Below are 25,024 nucleotides of genomic sequence, written 5' to 3'. Positions count from 1 at the left end.
ATAGAATGCCGCTCAGCAGGAAAAGGAACTGACTACTGATACGTCCTCCTGCTTGCATGGGTCTCATCAGCATTGTGTGGAGTGCGAGAAGCCCGGCTCAAAAGTGATCTGTCATATGGTTCCATGTACATGACATCCTGGAAAGACCAGGCTGCCGTGATGGAGGGCAGCTCAGCGATGGTGAGGCCAGGCGGGGGCAGCACTGCTCTGCCCCCTGACTGGTAGTGGTTACATGTGTTAAACAGAACGATACACCAAAATTTAAAAGGTCGGTTTTACATAGGTTTGTTTACAAACACACGCAGAACTGGAGAAATGTGATTTCTGCTTGCGTAAGAGCCTTCTGTGCTAATGTGGTCTTCTGGGATGTTAATGCCACGGCTGGCTGTTTCTGCTCAGGAAGTGACTTGATTCTGGGTTTACGCCGACTTTGGGCTGGGGGACTCGTTTCTGGCTGTAACACAGGGGCACTGATGAAGGGATGAGGCTGCCATTGCTCTCCCTGTGTTAACCGTAGGTGAAGCAGGTGGAGTCGGGGACCATCCAGTTCCAGTACTCGCTGAGCCCCGAGGGACACCTGGACACAGCCACGGGGCTCATTCACAGCCCTGAGGCAGAGCGGCAGCCTTCCAGGAGGCCTCCCACGACCCCTGCAAGTAAGTGTTTGCAGAGAACTGACTTTCCAAGTGCACAGCATGACTTCCATCTGTTCCCGAGGAAAAATACTTAGTCCAGTACAATAACATTTATCCGATAATTGCCACAGATTGCTTTAATTTGAGTCCATTGGATGAGCTTTTGCTTAATATGGAGGCGTAGAATTGGATGGTGACAGAGCTCGGCCCAGCACGTTGTGACCTGTTTCTTGCAGCTCCCTGACGAAAGGCCTGTGGAAGACTCTGCCGGTGACATCCAATGGGGCGCGTGGTGTGGGGGTCCTGCAGACGCGGGCTCGAGGGTTAGAGCTTGGCTGAGAGCCATGGGCTGTCGTCTCTGTGTGGTGCTGTTAATGTGCCGAACGTTTGTTGTTCTGAAAAGGTGCTTTCTACTCCCTTGAAGCACTGTCCCAGAGTGGGCTGTCTGATCTGAGCTTGTGGCTTGGAGAAAGGGAGCAAGGGCTACCACAGAGTGATGTCTTTCCCAGGGCAGTGACGCGTCTGCATGGGTGCAGGTGGCGAGGGAACAATGGTGGCTGCTGGGCTTCTGTGTGGCTGGCTCAACACTTGGTCAGGGCCTCTTGGCTTCTGCCCAAGGACCCTTAGCCAGTGTCTGACTGAGAACCCCATCTGTCAGGCCCCTGCAGGGCTGACGTCAGAAGGGTGTTGGAGAAATTCAGTCTGCAGGACACTGAACCCTGGCCTGAGGCTTCTAGAGATCCCTCCAGCTGAAAGAATGTTCTAGATCATAGGAGGTTTGTCTCTTAGAAAGTTAGAAAGGTAGGGAATGAACAAACACGTAAGCCCATAGAGGGGAGCTTAGTCCTGGTCCATCTTCCCGATGGATGCTACTCGGTCTCCAGGGAGGACCTGCCTGTGTCTTGGCCGCAGGTCCTGGGTGCTGGAGCAGAGGCGCTAGTGGGTTTGGGACTCGTTTGGGACTGATTTTTTATAAGTTGAGATTTTAGTTTATGGAAACTGGTCTTGTTGAATTTAATTTTACAGTTGGTGGAAGCAGTCCACTTATTTCTTTGGCCTAGACCTTGACACACTGGCCATGGTCTTCGTGGTCTTCCAGGGTTTTCTGAGATACGCGAATGTATTCAGGTACCCCGTGAATAGTCCGTTGCTTTGGGACAAACCACATCATTAAGTATTTTCCTTCTTCTCAAAAAGGTAGTGCATTTGATGGTTTTAGTTGTTCTTTCAATTTTTGAATATCGTGCTCACCAGATCGCTCCCAGGATTTCCGTTTACCACCAGTGTGTCCGTTAATAACTGGTCTTACGTCCGGAGCACCACTGGCTGCGGGGTTGTGCCAGGGTATGTGCTGGAGCCCCTGCACTGGTGGGCGGAAGGCATGTGTTTTCTGTCAGGCAGGGTCTGTGTAGAGCGTTTTCAGTTTTCCTTAATAAAGTTGAACGCATTGAAGGCATGGAATATATTGTTTAAAGATACTAAACGAAGGGTGCAATTTATTTCCCACCCATTCTGTAAATCTAGCATCTTTCTTTTCTTGACGTATATTCATAGTTGTTTTTTAAAAATAAAACAAATAGCAACCTCTGAGAAAGGTAAATACGAAAGATAGCATCTCAGATTATAAAAACAGGTAAACGTGATTAAATATGTTTAAGTTGTTCAGAAAAGGACAGTCGTGAACGGCAGTGAGCATAGTTCATCTACGTGTGTGGAAAAGCCTCAACAGGTCGTGTCCTCGGAGGCGCGCCTGAACAGCTAGCTCTGTGGGCAAGATAGACTGAGCTTTCCTGGAGAGGAGTTTTCAGGGGTGTAGTTCATGCCGTCACGGTGCTGGAAACAAGCAGCTCGTTTGTCTGAAGGCCTTCTAATCAGGCTAATTCTAAGCCAGGATGGGATTGCCTTGTCGTTTGGCTGCTTCGGGCAGCTGTACGGCCTGGGCTCCGTGGCTCTGTGGTCTGCGGGCTTGGGTCTCACTTTAGACCTAGTCTGCTGCTCCTCTGCTTTCCAGAATTACCCATGAATTGATTTTTATTTATTTATTTGAGAGAGAGTGTGCGTGTGCATCAAAGAGGGGGATAATCAGGCGCCTAAAAGCAGATCCATTTTAAAAAGAGACAGTAGGGGGCGCCTGGGTGGCTCAGGCAGTTCAGCATCTGCCTTCAGCTCAGGTCATGATCCTGGGGTCCTGGGATCGAGCCCCACGTTGGGCTCCTTACTCAGTGGGGAGTCTGCTTCTCCCCCCCCCACACTCTCTCTCTCTCTTTCTCTCTCAAATAAATAAATAAAATCTTTTTTTAATAAAAGAGACGATAAACTACCAAATATTTTAGGTCGCAAAAAGAGTGTGTACCACGTGGGTGTGAGATGTGGGTACCCGGGAAGCTGTGCGTACCTGGGCAGGGAGTGTGTGGGAATTCTCTGTCCCTTCTTCTCAGTATTGCTGTGAGTATAAAACTGCCCTAAAAATAAAGTCTATTTAAGAAAAGAAAGAGATGGAGGGAATGACTTGTGGGAAACTTTGTAGTTATGCCGCTCTTGATTTGACTCACTTGTATTCAGGATTTCTGTCTCTGTCTCTGAAACTAAGCCTCGGCCGTGGCAGAGGTCAGCGGACTTTAAGGCCGGGTAGTCACTATTTCAGCCTCCGTGGGCCGGATGCCCCGTTGCAGCTCCCCCTGTCCGGTGCTGTGTGGTGAAAGCCACACACACGAGCTTGGCTGTGTTACAGTAAAGGTCATTCACAAACACAGGTTGTGGGCTGAATCCGATAGCCCGTAACCGGCAGATCCCTGATCTAGAGCTTTCTCTTTCGTCATGTCTTCATCAGGTTTTGGTATTTGGAGTGTGCTAAGTTTTGCAAAGTGACTGTTTAGTTAGGGCTCTCTAGGGAGACAGAACCAGCGGGCTACCCCTGGAGGAAGAGATTTATTATAAGACATTGGCTCACACTGTCCGTGGAGGCTGAGAAGAGGCCCAGGAAAGCTGCCAGGTATAATTAGTCCAAGTCCGGAGGCCTGAGAGCCCTGAAACCCACCATGCAGATTCCGGTCTGGGTCTGAAGGCCTGAGAAGCAGGAGCACTGAGGGCAGGAGAAGGTGGGCCTCCCAGCTCCCTGGTCAGGCAGGAGGGGCCCAGTTCCTCCTTCCTCCACTTTTTGGTTTTTTTCAGGCCTTGGACAGATGGGTCCTCCCACGCTGGGGAGGGCAGACTGCTTCCCTCAGTCGGTCTATTCAAATAGCGATTTCATCCGGAATCACCTTCACAGAGACACTCAGAGTGATGTTCGGCCACATATCTGGGCCCCTGTGATCCATCTCGTCTACTTGACACAAAATATTCATCATCACAATGAGTTAGGATGTTTTCTATCTTTTTCTGGGCTTTAAAATAGTTTCAGCAAAAGGTAGGACCTGCTTCTTGAAGGTTTGATAAAACTTACCTATAGAACCATCAGGAATTCAGTGCCTTTGGAGAGGATTTTCTGACAATGTTAACCTTGAAAACAACCAGAGACATTGAGCAGCAATTGGGTTTATTCTGGAAGAGCAGAGGAACTGCACATGGGGATGTGCAGACCATGGTGAACCCTAGACCAGCCCCGAGAGTAGAGGCTAGCGAGGGCTCGCTTATAGAGGGAAGGAGGAGGCTGGGAGGGGTGGTTTGGGGCAGAGGTTCATTGGAGCGAAAGAGAGCTCCAAGTGTCGTCTTCTCATGGGCGCAGGTCCCTGCAGGTCCCTGCTGGTCCCGAGGCATGGCCAGGGTGGGTGGGGGCACCCTGCTGACCCCTGCTCCATCTTCCAGCTCGGTGGGGATTCCTTGGGTTGTTTTCATTACCTTTAAGTTTCTGTTATGGTTTATGGCTCCATTTAGGTTTTCCATCTCAGTTCATGTTAACTTTGGGGATACGTAGTCTGTAGACGAATGGTTAATTTCATTTAGTTTGCTAAGATCCTATGATAAACTTGTATCTCACGTAAAAATCCTAGTTTCTATCTCTGCGTAGATTCCCTTTGTCATTTCCGATCTTTGGCAAGTCTGTCCTGCTTTGGGTCAGACTTATCGGAGCTGTTCACCTTTCATCCTCTGTAAGGAATCAGCTCTTGGTTTCCTTTATTGGTTCTCCTGCTGTTTTGAAGTTTCTGATTGTATCTTTAATTTTAATTGAATTATAATTTAACTTTATATGACTTTGCCTTTATTTATTCCCTTCTCTCTTTTTTTTAAGTTTTAAAGAAGTTGATTGCTTAGCATATTTCCATTTGTCTGTTTAATAAAAGCCCTTAAGGTCCTGTGGTTTTCTTCCAAGTACCTCTTTGACTCTATTTTGGACGTTTTGACCTGTGCTGTTCTTATTTCCTAAATTATTGGCTTCAATTTCTATTTCCCTTTGACCTTGAATTTAGAAGTGGAAAAAAGTAGTCTCGCATTAAAGTATCCACACTGACCTTCTCTTGCTAGTCTTTAGAGTCCGCGCAGGCGTCTCCCGGGCAGATAGTTCTTCCGCGTCTCACAGCTCTTGGGAGGTCCGTTATTTATTCCATCCTGTTGTGTGGGCCCCCCCCCCCCCCCCCCGCCCTTGGAGTGAATCAGTCAGTTTTGCCATGGTGACAGATCATCCCCAGATCTCTTTGTTTTGTTTAAAACAAAAAGATTTGTTTCCTGCTCTCCCTCCACCTGTTGTGGTCGCAGATAGCAGGTGTCATCTAGGCTCTGTGGCCCACAGCGCCACAAAGAAAGAGAGGAGGAGCCTGTCCCACAGTCAGAGGCTCTGGCCTGGAAGTGAGCTAGTCGAGTGGCCCGCACCCAGTGGCAGGGGCTGGCAAGTGCCCTAATTTGTGCTCCGGACGGTGAAGAGGTGCAGATCTTCGGTGTGGGCGTTTTGTTCAACACTGAGCACTGTCCTAGGAGCATCTCACGAGTGGGGGCTGTGTGTCTTCTTTCTGTTGCTCACCAGGGTCCTGGCCCAGGAAAGCACTCGGCACAAGTTTGCAGAGCTGATGTAAGGCTTGGCTTCATCCTGGCACTCGAGTTCTGTCTGTCTGTCTGCCTCCCACACCCCGCCCCCTCACCATCAAGCTCTCTCACTGTTGGCTTCCTTCCAGGAAGAGTTTTTCCCCATAGCGACCCCAGGAACTCTGAGGTTACCCTTGGGAAAGAAAGGATTGGGAAGGAATTGGGAAAGAAATTGTGTTCAGGGGTTCCATACAAGTCCTGAGATGGAGCCCCTTCCCTCTGCTGTGGCCCTGCCTTTCCCTGCGTGGTGAAGAGCTGGGAGGGTGCCGCTCTGGGAAGAGAGTGTGGAGTCAGGGTGTGGAACTGGCAGATGTGTCATCCGTGGATCGAGGGCCTGACCTCGGGTTTCCAAGTCCCAGGCCGTTCCCTGGCGCTCCGCTGCTTCTGTGTGTGGTGACGTCCTGGCTTTGGCCAGCTTTCCCTGCATTTCGAGATGTTCAAACGAGCAGATCTTGGCAGTCCCTGCCCCTCCTGTACTGTGTGAGCAGGACAAGGACCAGTGTAGAGCCAGCTTGTCCCCCGGAATCCCACTGCCTCCAGCTCCACACGGGCAGCTGGGCAGAGTGGTGCCCAGGGGAGGCCGGATGTTCTTGGACTCCAGGGAGTGTTGTAGAGGTTCAGGGGGAAGGGGACCCCCCCCCCCACAGAGACAACTCGCTTTGGGCTCCAGATCAGTCCCGTTAGCCAGTGGGACAACGTCTTTCTGGATGACCGGGTGAGGGTGTGTCTTCCCCGTGCAGAGCTTGGCAGAGAGGTCCCTGGAGGGATCGGGGTCTAGTGCCAACGTCCTCCATTCTCCACCGCCTTTCGGGGGCTGGCAGGTCTGCACGGATGGAACCTGATTGCACTTGCTTTATTTAATTTGGATTTATCGCTGCGTTCTTGTCACATTGATATGATTGTCTTCATCCCAGGTTCACTCGTGTTTAACTGGTGATGTAAACGTTCCCTCCTTCGATATTTTACCAACTTAGATGGTTCTGTTAGAAATCTTGATGATATGCGGCTGTCACGTTAAGTGAGGGACTTTGGCTCTTTGTCGTGAATTATCTATTTTATGTCCTCTGCAGAATTACTAGGGAGCGGAGGCCCACTCCTCACCCTCCAGGAAGGAGTGCATGGAGCCACTAGGGGGCGCTCGGTCTTGGTTTTTTGAAACTGGGAATTTCCCTGATACGTGTGTTGCTTTTCAGTGTTCTGCTGGGTCAGAATGTCAGTGTGTTTGCGTCATAGATTTGAAAATCAGCTGTGTAGAAGGGGTCTTGGAAAAATGTCATCACGGTGTTTCCCAGGATACCCTGACTTAGGTTCTTGGCACGGTTGTGACCTTATGTGTGTCAGCGCTGCAGGGATGTCCTCTCCAACAGGAGGCTCGCTGCCTCTGGGGGTCGTGTCACCCAGGCAGTCATGCAGGACCAGGCTTTGAGCTGCCCATCGGGAACCATGTGAACAGGCAGATTTAAAGGGATGTGTGTGTTCTGCTGGAAGACGTTAGTGGGTGGCTCAGAGCAGAGCTCTTGATGGGGGATGGGTCATTGCTGCGGCCAGCCCTTGAAGGTGACCCCAGCCTTGGGCTTCAGGTGCCCCACAGCGTTCCCCACTCCCCTGGGGCCTGGCTAGCCGAGACAGGGCACCTTGCACATTGTGGTTTTAGAGCACTGCCAGCAGCATAATGGACAGAACCATGACACCTTTGTTGTGACACTCCTTTGTCAGTAGCTGGAACGTGCATCTTCTCCCATGTCTTCTCTGTGTAGGGAAACATCCGGGTATATGGTGCTGACTTGCATCCTTGCACCAAAGAGCCCGGTCACTCGCACAGGCACAGAGCGTAACTTCCCAGGTGCTGAGAGGCACGTAGGATCCTGGGTGCTAACTTAGCAACACTCTGGTGACTGCTGGCACAGGCACGGTGAGACCTGGGGACCCCTAGTGTGCTTGGGACACAGGTCCCTCACTGTCCCTGACTGCCCAGCCTGCCCAAGCAGCAGGTGGCCACTGGGGCGGGGCTTGCACAGTTGCAGGTGTGGACGCTGTGGGTGGGCCTGGGCTCACTCTTGTGCAAGTCCAGCCCCTCCCCAGCTGCAGCCCCATGTGTGCTGGGCCCCCTAGGCATCCCGTGCGTGGGAGTGCCTTGGCTACTGTCCCATGTGTCAGCCACCGTCCCGTGCACGGGAGCCACCTCGGCCACCTGTGCCCTGCACTCCTTCAGCACCGAGACCCACAGCCACCCCGTCAGTAAGCTGTCTGCCCTTTTATGTCTGCACAGATTGTACTCATTTCCCCCATTTGCTGGGGTCAGAATAATAGGGAGAATGGCTTTTTACACCCAAGTAATTAGAAATGGGGGCCTTTCAAATGGGTTTGCCGTATGAATTCGTAGTGTCTGAAGAGCCATTAAATATTGATCAGTGCTTTATTTTCAAGGCCCCGTGGTACATTTATTTCCCCCCGTCTTTCTTTAAATCACGAGACTTTGTCTTTAGTGAGGATAATTCCTTCCTCTTCCCTGCCTTTTGATGCCAGCTGTTCCCCCATCCTGTAAGATCGCCGACCCCTCCCTCCGGGCCCAAGGCCTGAGCAGAGCTCCCACCTCTGCCAGTGAAGGACCGACCCCGCAGCTGGACATGGGGCTTGTGCCGCCAGACAGCGCTTCCCTCTGTGAACACCCTTCTCAGGCCTGCCTGCTGACTCCTTTCCTCAGTTTCCCCCAGAATGCACAGCTCTGTTTAAGAAAGGCATGCCCAGGAAGACAGCTTGCATTTTGGGATGAAGGGCTGTGGTGCTGCCTGCTATTCAGGTCTGGCCCATGGCTGGGGACGGATGGGAAGGTGGTCACACTGTGGGCCCCCCAGCGTTTCTGGGGGGGCTTCTGTTCCTTCCAGCCTGGAGGATGTCTCCATGAAGACCGCTGCCTGGTCCTCTGTGTACCTGTGTACTTGTTTCTACATCTTTCTGTGACCCCATCCTGTCCCCTCAGCAAAGCCGCTGTGGGGGCAGCATTGATGATTCAGATCGGCGCGGTCCTCCACGTGCGCCCTCCCGGCAGAGAGAGTGCCGGACACGTGTCTTTGTGTGACCCAGTGGGACGCGGACAGCCCGGGTGTCGGCGGCTGCGGTTTGGGCTTCTAGAAGCTGAGCTGACAGAGGGGAGCTTTTGCGGACTGTGATTTTCAGTGAGTCGAGGCTGACTGGGGAGTAACAGAGTTTCGGGGAGAATTAATCTTCAGACAGGTGGCAGATGTGCTGCAGCAGGAGCTGTGAGCGTCTCCTTGGCCTCACGCAGTCTGTGGGGACCCTGTCCGCACGGCACTTAGCCCTGGTGGCAGGGGAACCACCGATGTAGTCCCTTCCCATTGTTCTCAGTGCTGTCTCACGACGTGGCTTCCTGGGCTCCGTGGCCCGTGGGCTGCCCAGAGTGTGTGCCAAAGCGGTCGGTCCTCTCTGAGTTTCCATGTTCTTCTGGAAACCAGAGCCCTGTGGCTCCCCAGCAAGGGGCACATGTGGGCAGAGGCTCTGGGGCCAGCGGCTGCTTATGGTGTCTCAGTCTGCACTGCCAAGCTGACCGGTAATGATCATTACATTAAAATTTAAGTTCTTTTTAATTCCACAAGCGATGCACGAATATACATGCTTACTCGGTGCATAAAGGGTGAAGTGATAGCCCCTTACCCTTGCACCCTCTCTGTGAACTTCGGTGAATTTACCTACACTCCTGCCCCATGGCACTCTTCCTTTTTTAACTCTTTTCCCCTTTACCGTGGGTGAGCAGACAGGCAGGCTGTCTGGTAACTTGCCTTTCCCGCTCTGTAACTTCTTTTGGCAGCCTTTCCATGTCAGGATGCCCCCACGACCTGGGGGTTCCTGCCGCACGCATGGACCTGCTGGCTTTTCCCCACAGGCTTCTGTTTCCGGGCGCACGCGGCTTGTGCTGATGTGCCGCTGCCCCAGACGTGCTTGCACGCGCTCTTGCACGCGCTGCAGTGCTGTTCCTCACGTCCTTAGCACCCCTGCGTGCTGCCCCATGGCTCCCGGCCCGGCCGTGCTCTGTGGCGGGTGTCAGGTGTCCCAGTCCAGGGCCGCCGTTGGGCTTCGGGGAGCCTGTTGGAGGAATCAGAGTGGATGCGCTCTGGAGGACCCAGTGTTCTGTGGGTGCGGCTAGTAGGGCGTTTATTTTGAGAAGCAACCTAGCCAGTGATCGCTACACAGAGCATGAGAACAAAAAGCCGTGGCACCTGGATGTGTTGTGGTGTGCTTTCGCTCAGGCTCCGCCGCCCGGGGGTGTGTGGATTTAGGCGCCCCTGGCCGGCCCTGGGGTCACTCGCACGCATCTTTTTCATCTGCTGCCAGAGCCTTCCTTGTACCAATTTATTCTCTAGGAAGAGAAGACTGCATGAGTCGTGATGTAAAGAATTACGTTAACAACCATACCACATAGCACCCAGCTTTGAGAAGTGGGGCAGAAGGGCCGGTGGGAGAAGCTTCGGGGGCAGGTTCAGGTCTCACTGACCCAAGGTTGACTCCCGAGGGCCAGGTGTCTCGTAGCAGAGGCTGATGGAGCCGCTTCCTGCAGTGTTATCCTGTTACCAGAGTCACCTGTGGGGCTTTCCAGAGCCCCTGTTTCAGGCTGGGGCAAGGAGGACTCTGGCTGGGGGAGAGGTGCGTGGCTGGCGGAACCCCGGTCTCTACTTGGCTTCTGGCGCAACAGCGCCTTTCCCGGGAGGCACAGCTTGCACCACGATTTGCCTGAGCTCATTTCGGGAGCCGAAGGCTCTCGGACTAGAGTGTTCCTAAGACCCTGGGAAGCGCCCCGACTTGGTCTGTGAGGAGGGGGTGGGTGGGCCAGTGGGCCACTGAGGGGGGGTGCCCTTGGGACTTGGCTGGGGGAAGAGACCTCAGAGCCTGCAGGAGCCAGCCTTGGCGTCACCGAGGTCAAAGGACACATGTGGCCCCTTGCTCTGGGGGGCCACAGGAAGGACTGGCCTCCACGCCTCCTGGTCCCACCATGCCCACACCTATAGTGAGCAGGACTCAGGTCAGGCTGTGCGGAGCGGGCACCCGCGCGCCTGGGAGACCGGAAAAGCAGGGTGTGGCCACGTGCACCTGCTTATAAATTCCTTACTTAACAAGACAGCAAGTCCTCCCCAGGCTCGGGAAGTGCCAGGCCAGCCCACACAGGACCCCAGCTCTTCCAAGTCAGGGGAGTATGAGCAGATGGGAAGGTGGAAAGGTGCAAAGGTGCAAGGTGGGCATGTGAGGACTTTCGCGGGTCATGAAGCCCACCCTTGGTGAGACCACACGATCAGAAAGCCTGAGGCCAGGTAGGTTGAGGGGGAGGTGGGGGAGCTGGAGTGACAGCAGACAGGCTCAGGCTCCAGTCTCCCAGGCTGTGACCTGGGGGAGCGGCCCGTGCTCTTGTGCATGCCCAGAGTCTTCTCTACACTGCTCAGTGATTGGACTGCCCAGTTCCTGCTGCACAGCACCAGTGGTGGCACTGGTCTCTGGCCGGGGGCAGAGGGGTCAGGTCCTGACTGAGTTGGGCCCCCCGAGGCTCATGGGCACCCCTCCCCACCTCCATCTGCTTCCCTCAGGCCCGCCAGCACCTGCGCCACAGGGGCTCGCTGCCCTCCAGGACTCGCCTGTGGGACCGGGGGTAAGTCCAGGCCCGAGAGGCCTGTTTCAGAATTCCGCAATCCGTTATTTAAAGGCCCCGGGGGCAGGACGTTTCTCTGCTTCTTTAAGAACAGGGGAGTCCTGTTTGCTTTGCCGGGGCTGGGGATGGGGGTGTGCTGGCTGCGGGGTTCGTGGTGCTGCGTCCTGTCCGCATCCTGCCTGGCCCTGCGGCCGGCGGCTGCCAGTGGTGATCGATGATCTTCCAGGTGCCGTCAAAAGCACAATCAATACTTTTTAAACATGAGGTGTTCTCCCCGGAAGTTACGTCTGATAGCTGAGACTCTTTCAGGGCTGAACAGCCTTTGTTTTTCCTCTGAGACACCACAGTGTGGTCTTCATCCCCTCCTTTCCTAACTGCCTCTGCTCGGAGAGGGTGCCTGGCAGTCACCAGTGCCCTGGGCAGGGAGGCCACAGCCAGGCCTGTAGGCTGAGCAGCTGGTGTGGCGGAGATGGGCCACAGCCAACAGAGGCCGGGCATGTTGACCACCACCTGTCAGACAGCAGACGGTTCTGGGTGCGAGGGTCTCCTGCATAGGCAGAGAGGCGCTGGCTTGCGGGGCTGTTAGCTGGCCAGCGAGGCCACCCCTTCTGTCTTCCTGATGCCTTTGTCAGCCAGCATCACCCTGGAAAAGGACTTTCTAGAAAAGTCAGATAATTCAGTATCAAAGGCTGTCCCAAGGAAGCGGCTTTAATGTGCACCACACAGCTTGGAAACTGGCTCAGGAGTGAACGTTGTATTTGCCTGAAGACACGTGTTTGGAGACAGCCTCCCAGGGTTCCCTGCTGGCCTGTTCCAGCGTTTTCCTTCCAGCAGTGAGCACGTCACCCTCAGTGTTCAGGGACCACAGAGCAGTGCTGCCCGCTTCCAGAGGCAGGAAAGGCTCAAGACAGTGTGTGGGGTCTGAGGGGAGCTGACCAGACCCCTACGGTTCTTCTCTGCCCCCTGAAGATGCTGCTGGGGCTAAAGGCCCTCCCGCCCCGGCCACACGTGTTGAGTCCCTCTGTACCGGCACCGTGTTGGGCCAGCTGCTGGCGTGTGTTATAGATCGAGTCCAGGCTTTGAGAGGCGGGCCTTCTGTGGAGCGTGGGCCCCTTCACAGCTACATTTGTTTTCCAGATATCTGCGGCATTTATGGAAGGGTTACCACTCGCTAGGTTCTGGGCCAAGCCCTTTCCCAGACTTCTCATTTAATTCCCATGACAGTCATGTGTTTTAGTTACTGTTTCCACCCCCACTTTGCAGATGAGGAGACCGAGGTAAAGAAAGGACTCAGTGACTTGCCCTCAGTCACACAATAACAGTGGCACAGTGATTCCATCCTGGCCGCTGTTTGTAGAGCCCACGTTGGCTGCCATTCCAGTCCCTGCCTTAGTGCGGGGACTGTGTTCTGGGCACATAGGTGGTTAGACCTGGAAGGGGCCTTTCAGGTGTTCAGTCCCTGGCTGAAGGGAGGTTCAAAGACCAACTACCCTTGTAGCCCACAGGTGGTGGAGAACCTGGCTTCCCCGGGCCCTTCCTCTTCTCCACCGGCTGTTCCTTGTTAATACTATTTTTATGCTGACGTTACCATGAAGGAAGGATCACAGTCTTGCCTCTCAGTAACTACAGTAAAGGAACTTAGGAACAGCTCTGGGTTCTGGAGCGGCAGCCAAGCAGGTGGTTGCAGACCCCACTGCCTTCTGGTCATGCTGTGTCTCCTGGGTTTGTGCCAGCCTGAGTGGGGGGCTCTGTGACATGCCGGGCTGCCTTTCATGTCTCATGCATGGTTCCTCCCCTTTAGTTGTCGCTTTCCCAGCTGGCGGCTTCCCCACAGTCCCCCACTCGGTGCCGCTCGGCCACACCCTCTTCACGGCAACCCGACAGCTCTGAGCCCCCGCTGGCCCAGGAGGTAAGTATGCCCATCCTTCCTCCTTCCAGGGAGGGGCTCCAAACTCCTGGCTTCCACTGAAGTCTCTGACTTTTGTGATCTGCGCTGGTCCTTGGTGAGGTGGCGAGACCTTCGTGGGTTCTCTGTGACATGGACGTAGGGACGGGGTGGGGGGGGCACGGCGTACTTCCATGCTTCAGGTAAACGCCACCATTCTGTCCTGTCGACCAAGGAGCGTTTGGTGTGGGGGCTCTTCCTGCCATGAGGTTAATTAGGCTTTTGCTGCACCTGACAAGACAAAGTTAGACTACCCTCAGATCTCTGGACATGAAAGGGGAAGGAAAGTTTTACCAGAGATATAAATGAGGCCAATCCCAGCCTCCAGTGTTCTGGGACACTCTCCTTGCTGTTAGCCGCTGAAGGAGAAGCAGTGAACCCCACCATCCTGGATTCTGGTGTATCCAGTGGGCAAAACAGGCCTGTTTCCGTGGACCTTGGGGAGGTCACGTCAGGTTTGGTTTCAAAAGCTGGCTGGCTCACCTGCAAACCGTATCTTCGTCTTGTACTGGAAGTCTATTAAGGAAAAATGGTGCCATTAAATTATTTGAGAACATAGTACTGTGAGATGCCTGATTCTAGAATATGTCTGGGGCTCATTTATGAAGAGCCTGCGTCTCTTACTTTTGGCAGCTGAGACGTGTTGTTGTCGTCTCTGGTTCTGTGGTGTCCCTTTTGAGCTGAAACAGAAAGCTAGGAAAGTCGGCGTGAAAGAGAGCCTTCTGATTCCCAGACAGCCTCCTCGTTTAGACACGTCTTCTGCTCTGAAGGGACGTGGAAGGTGGAATACAGGGCAATGACTAGATTCTTCAGGGGACGCGAGGATCAGAGAAGTGTCTGCACAGGCCAGCCAGGGCCACGCCAGTCTGTCTTGCGGTGTTGAAGGAGGGTTCAGTTTCTGGGCCGTCAACGTGGTTTTTATGTTAATTGACCTTCTCAGACAGCAGATCTCTCCCATGGTACCTGTTTATAAAATTGATTGAATTCTTGTGCAATTCTCATTGCTTTTTGACTCACTTAAAATACGAGATGCCCAGATAAATTAGAATTTCAGAAAAGCAGTGACTTTTTAGTGTAAGTCCCAGATATTTCATGGGACATACTTACATTATGCCCAAATTATTCATTGTTTGCCTCAAGTGTAAAAGGCACCTGGGCATCCCATATTTTCCTTTGCTGAAGCTGGCAGTCCGACAGGGACGGTTCACTGATGAATACCCCTCATCCAGCCTCCTTGGTGGTCACAGGCTGGGATCCTTGTTGGCCTCACCTGGGGCTGCATTTTGCTCAGCAGGGGCTCCCCTTGGAGGGCAGAATCTCTCACCTGGAGGCCCAGCTGAGCCAGACATCCTTGGTCCTGGGAGCCTCTGTTGCCGAACAGCTGCGGGAGCTGCCTTTCACGCCGGTGCACACCCCGATTGTCGTGGAAGCCCAGGCCAGGAGGTGAGGGGCGGCCTGAGGGCCCGGCACATGCTGTGCTGTGAAGACGGACCCTCAACAACAGGCTTCCCCCAGAGAGGGGGTCCAGAGGTCCTGCCTCTCTGCCGGCCCTTTCCTGAGGCTAGCCTCCGTGGTCTTTGTGTTTCAGCTCTGGAAGTAAGCTCTCACGAGCCTCAATGGTGCTCCTGCAGGCTTCCGGCTTTCCCGAGATTCTGGATGCCAATAAACAACCAGCCGAGGCTGTAAACCCTACAGATCCCGTGAAATTCAACCCTCAGAAGGAAGCATCGGATTATCTACAAAGCAACGAGATCGTGCTGCAGTTCCTCGCCTTCAGCAGGTGTGCCTGGAAACGCTCTGTCTGTCTCTGCCCGGCTTTTGCTCTCCTTGCATTGAAGAAACACCCCCATGTGGCTCTGAGCTGGCAGAACTCTCTATGCTGAGGTCTTGCCAGATGAGGGGATGAGTCTGTTTTTGTTTTCATTTGGTTGGGACCCTCACACAGCTGTCTCTAAATGCTGTAAAACCGGCTTTGCTCGATCTTCTGTAATTGAATGTAGACAGTGTTGTGTTGGCCAATTCTGGGTATTCGTGCAGCTCTGAGAGCAGCTTTCTCCAGCTGGGGCTCAGTGGGTTGCTGTCTGGCGGGCTCCCCGAGATCCCAGTAGAACTGCTCACATGGGCGGACCAGGCAGTGTCCGGCCTGTGGCGCTGCACTCTCGGAAGCCCAGGTTCTCTGCTGTGGATACTTGATTAATTGGGGGCTCTTATTGGATTCAGAATGTCCCAGGACTGCCAGGGAGCGCCGTGGCCAAAGACCGTGTATTTCACCTTCCAGTTCTACCGCTTTCCACCCGTGACAACGCCACGCCTGCAGCTGGTTGGGCTGGACGAGACGGGCAGGACGCACTCTGGTTCCCTGTCACATCTCCTGGTTCTCACTGACAGAGATGGCTCCTCTGATGCTGGTAAGTGCTCGTGCATCTGCAGACGTGAGAAATCCAGCACTGAGCCTTGTTTGTAAATTTTATTATTTGCAAAATATTGTACGGTGAAAATTTTCAAGCACGTACAGAATTTGAAAGAACGGTATAAGGAAGCAACGCTCCCGCCAGTGAGCTCCAGCCAGCAGCTGTCAACTGCGTCCCCACCCAGACCCCACGTCACTGGGAAGCAGATTCCAGACATGGTATAATTTCATCTGTGAATATTTCCTTATATATCTAAAAAATAAGGAGTCCTGTTTGAAAAACCTAAACCCAGTATTATCCCACTTAAAATTAATAATCCCTTAAATGTCATTAAATATTTAGCCTATGTTAAAATTTTCCCAATAACTTCATAAAAAATTTTTTTTGAGGATGGAAGAAGGGTTTTTGTTGTTTTGAGGAGGATACCGTTTGTAACAGTTTGTTGAGCTCAAGCTCTCAGGAGGGTGTGTGTCTGCCCGCGGGTGCCCCTGCCGCCCCCAGGCTCGGTTTCGTGCTGTTGGTTGAAGGAGCCACACTGCTCCTGCTTGTCCTGTAGGGCTTCCCACAGTCTGCACTTGGGTTTTGCTTCCCAGTGGTGACATTTGAAGGGTCCCCCTCTGTCCCCTGTATCTCCTGGACATTGGGAGTCAGATCTCTCTGCGTGGTCAGAGGCGTGTTTGTCAGAGGCAGGAACTCTCTGGGGCTGGGGCTGTTCTCACCACCTCCTGCAGCTGTGCAGTGACCCGTCCCTCCTTTCTGTGCCACGTCAGTGGCGTCAGGACTGTTGCCCACAGGCTGATTATTTTGCTCAAGGTTGAACAGTGGTGACGTTCTCCTTCTGGAACTGGAATCCTTCCATAAAGAGAAACTTGCCCTCACCAGTTATTGGGTTACCTTGGGGTGCAGTTCATGCAGGAAAGGCAGAATAATGCCCAGTTCTTCCCTTTTATTTACGAATTTTCAGAATAATGAGCCAGTTCCTTAGCATCCTTTGAGAGTGGGGCCAATGGCTTTTGTTTCTGGTATTATTATAAACTAGTGGATTCACACTGCAGTGGATAAAAACATATCAAATATGTTGTTTTTTTTATCAGTGATCAGTTAACCTCTCTGTGGCCAGTCTCCGGGTTTGTAAGGGACAGAGCTGGGAGCCCTTGCCGCCTCTTCAGTAGAGAGAACAGGTGGGAATGCCCTATGAAAATGCTAATGATGTGAAAGTAGTTTAGTGACATTAGCATCAGACAAAAGAGACAAAAGGCAAATGTGGTGCTGGGGATAAAGAAGCCTATTAAATGTAATCAAGAGAATAATCACTAGGAAAATAAATAATTCTGAACCGTGAACTTCCAACAAGCAGCCTCAAAATACAAAAGAAACATTGACAGACTTTAGAAGGGGAAATTGACAAACCTACGGTCGTGGGAGGTCTGACATCCCTCGCTCAATGAATTGACACATCAAGCAGAAAATAATCAAGAATATTACAAAATGCAATTTAAAAAGATGATCTTATAAAACATATAGAACCGGTTTAGAGGATGTGCGTCCTTTCCAAGCATACTTGAGACTTACTGGAACTGACCGTTTGTATATGTTGCACACGTTTTGGGCCACCGTGCAGGCATCACCATGTTCCAGGAGACCCAGTATCCAATCCGACGGCAACACCACAGGTCAGAAATTGACCAGTCTCTCCCCTCAAAGCCTCCAAACTGCTGGCTTTTTTGTTTTTTAATTTTAAAACATGCTTTTAATTATTCTGTAGGTCAATGAAAAAATCAAAATAGAAATGGCTATTTAAAACTGAATCACAAAATCATGTTGCAAACATTGTAAAACAAATGAGATGCAGGTAAAATGGTATTTATAGGGAAATTTACAGCTTTAAGCGCTTGTATTGGGAAAGAAGAAGGTATTTTTTAAAATGCTGATCTCAAGAAGTTTGGGGGAAAAGCCCGGATCAAATCCAATGAAAGTAGAAAGAAAGAAATTTTATTTTTTTGAATATTTTAAAAGATTTTTATTCATTTGAGAGAGAGAGAGAAAGAACATGAGTGGGGAGGGGGAGGGGCAGAGGGAGCAGCAGTCTCCCCACTGAGCAGGGAGCCAAAAGGAGGACAGGAGGAGAGGAGACTCCATCCCAGGACCCGGAGATCATGACCTGAGCTGAAGGCAGATGCTCAACCATCTGAACCACCCAGGCACCGGAAGGAAAGATATTTTAAAATAAACATAAATGTTTAGAAAACAAACAATAGGGAGAGAGCTGGCCGAGCTTGCTGGCGCTCACCCCATTGGATGGGCTTTATTGCCGGCAGAGGTAGGACTGCTGGGCTGCAGACCCTGGGGTGGAGCCCTGGTCCCCTGCTTGCCTGAGGACCCCAGCATCCTCGCTTCCTGCAGACAAATCTGTAAAGAAGAGAGAGGGGGTGAGGGCACAGCTTAGGCCCTGTTCTGTCTCCCAAATTCTGCAGCTGATGAGTTGCTCTTGGCCTGGGGAGGAGCACGCGTGGGGCAGAGGGTGAGTGCAGGAGGCCCCCTGTATGGAAGCGTGGCCAGCGACACTGTCCTGAAACAGTCCCAGGTTTTGTTCTCTCCACTGCCTGGATTTCCCGACCATCCTGGGACCACTTGTCCCAATCCAACTGCCTTCCCTTTGCCGATGGTCCTGGGACCATTGGTGGACAGTTTAGCCCATGCCCCCAGAAGGCTCTGAAATGGCCTGGAATAGTGCATTGATTTCACAGCTCCCTGCACCTGTTGCTGAGAAAGTGTCTCCTTCCGTTTCCTGTTCCCAGCCCCATCCAGCCGCTCTATCCGGGCAGCTCACCAGAGGTGCTGCGGTGAGGTTAAATGGATAGGGTTCAGGCAATTCAAAAGGCCAACCACAGAGAGATGTTCCTGATTTGAATATAAACCCCTTTCTATTATGAATTTCCCAGAGGAAAATTAGTCCAAAAATTAAATCTCCTTGCATGTTGAAGTCCAAAGAAATCAAACTCCAAGATCAAATTTTGTCATTATGAACTTAAATTCAAAGTCCAAATTCTTAAGTTAAAATCTCAAACAAATTCTTTTCAGNCGTGTTTTAAGAGTTCTTTCTATGTTTTGCCTCCCAGACCATTATCGGATGTGTGCTTTGCGAATGTTTTCTCCCAGCCTGTGGCTCGTCTCTTTCATGGTCTTACCAGTATCTTTCGGAGGGCAGAGGTTTTTAATTTTAATGGAGTCCAGTTTATCAATTATTTCTGTCATGGATCACCTGTGTCTTTGGTGTCAGAGGGAAAAACCCGTCGCCACACCCAAGGTCACCTGGATTTTTGTGCTATACTTTAGGTCTGGGGTCCGTTTTGAGTTAGGTTTTATAAGAGCTGTACGTTTACAAAGTGAGNGCCCCCAGAAGGCTCTGAAATGGCCTGGAATAGTGCATTGATTTCACAGCTCCCTGCACCTGTTGCTGAGAAAGTGTCTCCTTCCGTTTCCTGTTCCCAGCCCCATCCAGCCGCTCTATCCGGGCAGCTCACCAGAGGTGCTGCGGTGAGGTTAAATGGATAGGGTTCAGGCAATTCAAAAGGCCAACCACAGAGAGATGTTCCTGATTTGAATATAAACCCCTTTCTATTATGAATTTCCCAGAGGAAAATTAGTCCAAAAATTAAATCTCCTTGCATGTTGAAGTCCAAAGAAATCAAACTCCAAGATCAAATTTTGTCATTATGAACTTAAATTCAAAGTCCAAATTCTTAAGTTAAAATCTCAAACAAATTCTTTTCAGTGTCTTACCCCCCTGAGACTCAGCCAAAGGTGCCCCCTGCCTGGACAGGGCTGGGCTCCTCCAGCAGCTCCTGCTCCGGTGTCCCAGGTGAGGCTCAGTGCCTAGCCTCACTAGAGCCACGCTTAGGATGTATTTTCTTTTGTTGTTGAAATATAACATGCATGCAACACAGTGTTCAGTTCCATGAGTTTTTAAGAATTAAAGGATTGTGCTTTTTAGAGCAGTTTTAGGTTTATGGAGAAATTGAGCTGGTAGTGCAGAGTTCCCAAGCATCCCTTGCCCCCAGAAGCGCCCCTGTTAGCAACCTCTGGCCTCCTGTGGGCGTTTGTTACAGTTGATGGGCCAGTGTTGATGCTTTGTGGTTAACTAAAGCTCAGAGTTCACAACAAGGCTCTCTCTCGTGTTGGACAATCTGTGGATTTTGACAAAAGCAGAGCAAACGTATCCCCGTACAGTATTGCAGAGAATAATTTCACTGCCCCAATGTGCCCTGTGCGCCACCCCACCCTCCCCCCCACTGACCTTTCTCCTGTCTCCGTGGCTTTACCTTTTTCAGGGTATTATACACTTGGAGTCATGTCGTATGTAGCTTGTCCAGACGGGCTCCTTTCACTAAGGCTCCTCCGTGTCTCTCTGTGGCTTGGTAGCGCATTTGTTTTTGTGCCGGTGATACTCCACTGTCTAAAGGGACGTCCATTCACCTACTTGCTTCCAGTGCTGGGCAATTACGATAAAGCTGTTGCAGATATTTTGTTCGGGATTTTGTGTAGACCTCAATTTTCGACTCATTTGAGTGGTACCTAGAAGCATGGCTGCTGCGTCGTGTGGTAGGAGCGTGTTTGGTTGTGTAGGAAACCGCCCAGCCGTCCTCCTGAGCGGCTGCACCGTGCCGCCTTCCCGCCAGCAGGGACTGAGCGCCCCTGCGGCCCCACGTCCTCCCAGGGCTTGGCGCTGTCGGTGTGGGGGATTTCGGCTGTTCTCGTAGGTATGTGCTGGGATCGCACTGTTGTTTTTACGACTTGCGTTTCCCTGAGGACATGTGATGTGCAGCCCCCCCCATGTGCTCGCTTGGCCCATGTGCGTCTTCTCTGGGCAGGTGTCTGTTCATCTTTTGCCTATTTGTAGATTGGGTTTTCTTGTTGTCGTGTTTTAAGAGTTCTTTCTATGTTTTGCCTCCCAGACCATTATCGGATGTGTGCTTTGCGAATGTTTTCTCCCAGCCTGTGGCTCGTCTCTTTCATGGTCTTACCAGTATCTTTCGGAGGGCAGAGGTTTTTAATTTTAATGGAGTCCAGTTTATCAATTATTTCTGTCATGGATCACCTGTGTCTTTGGTGTCAGAGGGAAAAACCCGTCGCCACACCCAAGGTCACCTGGATTTTTGTGCTATACTTTAGGTCTGGGGTCCGTTTTGAGTTAGGTTTTATAAGAGCTGTACGTTTACAAAGTGAGCACGTCTGCGTGACTGCGGGCTGCAGATGGAATGCGGGCCTCCCCCCGCCCTCCCTGCCCCCGCCATCAGTGGCCTCCCCCTGGTGACCGCTCTTTGGTACTCTGTCACCCTAGAGCAGTGCACCTGCAGGTTTGAACCGAAACAGGACATTGTGTGTGTGCCCTTCCGAGTCTCCCTTCTGCTCGACGTCGTCTGTGGGGTCCATGCAGGTGGCTGTGTGGGGCAGTAGCCTGTCCTTTATCCTGGCTGTATAGAAATCCCAGTCTGAGTATCGCACACACTTACCCTTTCTGTCGTCTGTAGACATTTGGATTGTTCCCAGCTTCTGTTGCTTTAGAACAACGCTGGGGCGAGCACACTCTCTTGGTGCTCCTGTGCCCGCGCGGACGCTGGGTGTGTGCCCAGGAGTGGAATTGCTCTAGGGTCACACGTGTTCATCTTTAGTCAGTTTGCCAAGCAGTGTCCCTCCGTACACATCCACCAGAGTAGTCCTGGTCCAGCAGGAGACACGGCAGCCTCCTGAACAGAAGCTTCTGGAACCCAAGGCCCTGGGCCTGGTGGTTGCCTCTGCCCGGCTCCTCATTTTCTCGGTGTTCCAGGTTGTGAGTAGAGTTGTTTCTTGTGGCCCCCCTTGCTCCAGGCAGGGTGTGTGTCTGGAGGGTCCTCACTGACCACTGTCCCTGCTCCTTTCAGGAGGGTTCAGCTGTGGGTGGTGGTCCCGTCCTCCACCACACACGGTGCCTTCCTTCCTTTCATTTCCTTTGCTTTCTGGCCTGGAGGTAGGTTTTTCTAACACATTCCTCCTGGTGTTTTGGCCAACAGGACCTTCCTTAGCATGGGAGTTGGAGTCCTTGAGCTCTGGGTCAGCCGAGAGCCCCCCTGGTCTGGAGAACTCGCGGCCCAGGGTTCACAAGCCTGCTCTGGGCCCGTCTGGTGCTGCCTTGCCTGCCTCTTCCTTGGTGGGTCTCCTGTGTCCTGTGGGTTCTCCACCTCCAGTCCCATGTCCACACCTACAGAGATTGTGTCCATGCAGTTTGAAATGCATTAACTGTTTATCTTTTTCCCTCCATCGTTTAGAAGTCAGTAGCAGGCAGGGTGACACTTTACCTCTAAACACCCAACAGGCTTTACTGAAAAGCAGCCCCCATCACACTGAAGAGGACAGGGATCTCACAGTCCCATTCCCAGTCTTCCCGCGTACATTCCTTATAGCTACTTTCTCACTCTGACATTCAGTCCGGGTCCTGGGTTGTACTGGGAGTTACGTCCCCGATCTCCTTTCATCTGGAATAGTCTCCTGCATTCTCTTTGCAGTGACAGTGGCTGTCGGAAGGGACCACGTGAGCTGTCGTGTGGAGTGTTGTTCTGTGTGCATCTGACCGTTGACCCTGGCCCCTCCGGAAGGTCTCATGCATGGGCGCTTAGGGCTAACGCTCCCTCTGGGTCTGGATTTGGCACGGACACTTCATGTGCTCCATGTGGCGTCCGTCAACAGTGTGGAGGTCGGGTGTCTCGTCCTTACGGTGCTGGTTTGATCTGCCCCACGTCCCTCCAGGGGAAGGGAGGCACCTCCTCGCTGCGCTTGGCACAGAGTTCTCAAGCCAATCGTTGGCTCCGTGTGAATATCCACCCCAACAGCCTTTCACCCACTCTTCTAACATCGTTGACGGCGCTTTGCCTGGGTCAGGTCTTAAACTGGAATTTTGTAAACGGTGATTTTTCTGATTTTGTCATTTGGTTTCCTTTTGTTAATGGACACTCTTTTATAAAAAAAAAAAAAAAAAGAGCTTTCTCTTATCAACCAAGACTGAAATACATATACCTTCTCCAAAGCAGAGCAAATGTTTGATACTCTCCCTTCAGTTCCCAGGTTTCAGAGTAAGAAGTTGTAACAGTTACTCCAGTAATAACAACTGAGATTTTATCTGTCTAGTTTTTTGTTTTGTTTTTTCGTTTTGCCTTTTGAATATCACTTTGATATTTATTCATTGTGATACATTCATTACTACTCCTTTCCCTCCCTTTGGCCAGTGGTAGCCCTTCAGGTTAGCCTGGGAGGCTGGGCATGGCCTCGCTCTCTGAAAGGCCCAGCGTCCCAGCTCAACGCGGACTTTCTCTGCCTCCGACCTGGACCAGCGGCTTCTGCGTGGGCTGTGCTTCTAGGGACCGAGGGCTGGGGTGCTTTTGGTTATGGGTGGCGTGGTTCCAGGCCTTTCACTGCAGAGCTGGAGAATGTAGATTCAAACATGAGTTCACATTGATATTTCTAATTCACATTTAGAGTCTTTTCCTTAAAGTAATTGATTTGTATCTTTTTTTTTCTTATATTGGAAATTATGCTTCCTGACAATGTATTTACTTACTTTTCCTTACAATTTCTATAATATACTTTAACATGGCTGATGTTAGTACTAAGGGTGCCCATGCTGAGTGAGGAGGGTTCAGATTTCTGGCGTTCTCCGTCCGGAGCCACGTGCTGCTGGGGACGTAGAGGTGGTTCAGCTTTCCAGGGTCCCTGGAGATCACTCTTTCCTCTGTGGACCCGTTACCAGTTGGATAATCAGATTCAGTTGTTTCAATTTGTTCTCAATTTTAGGTTGGTTTTCTTTCCCTTCTGATTTAATTTGTTGGAATGTTTACATGGCTTAAAATCTAAAACCCTTGTGCCCCTAGACTCTCTGCCCCCGTGCGGCCTCCAAGAGGTAACCAGGCTTCTTTAGCCTCTGGCTTCTCCTTCTCATGTTTCTGTTTGTTTCAGAACGTACGCACATGGATTTTTATTTCTCCTTGTTTGCTTACTCAACAGGTAGCATACCAAGTACACTCTTTTTTCACGTGGCTTTTACCCGTTACCCTTGTGCCTGAGCTTGACCTGTGCGGAGATCCCCGCGCGCTCTGTGAGGCTACGTCGTACCACACTGGGCGTGAGCTCCCACCGACGGCCGCTCGGCTGCTTCCCGGCTTCACTGTTTCAGATACGGCAGCAGCTCGTAACCTCGTGTTCACGCGTTTTCTGAGCGTGGCCCTGTGTTCAGGGGGCGTCGCTAGCAGTCGGCAGTCCCGCCCCTGAGTCAGCCTGTGGCCTGTCTCTGGTCCGCCGCAGCGCACGGGGCGGCCTCTTTCCTCAGCGCCTTGCCGGCAAATGGGTTGCTCAACTTTGGGATTTGTACAACTGATCGAGGTGACGTGGCTCTTAGTGAAGTCTGAGTTTGCGTTTGTCTTATGCTGAGTGAAGTGGAGCGTCTTTGATGTTTGCCTTCATCCACAAACTTCTATTCATGTCTTTTTCTATTTTTCTATCCAATTTTTTGTCTGTTCTGTTCTCTTGTTTTGGGAACTCTGTTTATTAGGGAGATTAGCTGTTGCCTGTGATATAAATTGCAGCTAGGTTCTCCTGCTTTGTCATTTTTACTTTGCTTTTGGTGGATTTTGCTATGTAAAGTTTTATTTTATTTTACTTTATTTTTTAATTTTTTAAGGTTTTATTTTTAAGTAATCTCTCCATCCAGCGTGGGTCTCGAACCCACAACCCTGAGACCAAGAGTCGCACGCTCCACTGACCGAGCCAGCCGGGCGCCCCGTGAAGTTTTGTCGTTGTGTCCTGTAATATGGTGGTCTTCACTTTTATTGCTTCTAAATTCCTGAGTCATGGATGCGAAGGTGTTCTCCTCCCCGGCTCATAAAGAGATTCACACGTGGCTTCTCCGGGGGCTATAGGTTTCATTTTTCACATGAGACTTCTGGTCTATTTGTAGTTTATCCTGTTGTGTGATAGGAGATAGGGATCCAGTTTCATCTTTCTTCAAATGTCTCTCCCCCTGACCCAGCCGTTTATTAGAAAGTCTGTCTTTTTCATCAGTGACTTGAGAGCTGCCCTTCTCATATACCACACTCTTTATTACTTGGGTGTATGTCTGGATTTTATATTTTGTTCCATTAGACCAGAGGTTGGCAAACTGATTCTGTTAAGGGCCAGATAGTAAATATTTTAGACTTTCTGGGTTACATATGTTCTCTCTGGAATCTTCTTTTTTTAACAATTCTTTAAAAATGTGAAAGCTATCCGTAGCTCCCGGCTGGATCGGCCTGTAGGCTGTGGTTGCCACACCCTGCGTTAGACCACCTGTCTACACACG

The 25,024-nt window shown here is 51.5% G+C and overlaps 1 protein-coding gene across 1 annotated transcript in view; it reads left to right on the top strand.

Annotated features, from left to right (window-relative positions):
* Nucleotides 1-25,024, top strand: part of NPHP4 (nephrocystin 4) — a 126,489-nt gene that overhangs the window by 56,330 nt on the left and 45,135 nt on the right. The window contains exons 10-15 of the mRNA XM_034671121.1: nucleotides 518-656; nucleotides 11,243-11,304; nucleotides 13,106-13,213; nucleotides 14,541-14,692; nucleotides 14,838-15,029; nucleotides 15,470-15,657. Of these exons, the coding sequence (XP_034527012.1) occupies nucleotides 518-656; nucleotides 11,243-11,304; nucleotides 13,106-13,213; nucleotides 14,541-14,692; nucleotides 14,838-15,029; nucleotides 15,470-15,657 (841 nt within the window). The remainder of the gene's footprint in view (nucleotides 1-517; nucleotides 657-11,242; nucleotides 11,305-13,105; nucleotides 13,214-14,540; nucleotides 14,693-14,837; nucleotides 15,030-15,469; nucleotides 15,658-25,024) is intronic.

The sequence above is a fragment of the Ailuropoda melanoleuca genome, chromosome 11 (assembly GCF_002007445.2).
Source record: "Ailuropoda melanoleuca isolate Jingjing chromosome 11, ASM200744v2, whole genome shotgun sequence".
NCBI lineage: Eukaryota > Metazoa > Chordata > Mammalia > Carnivora > Ursidae > Ailuropoda > Ailuropoda melanoleuca.
This window is presented reverse-complemented; position numbering and strand designations above follow the sequence as displayed.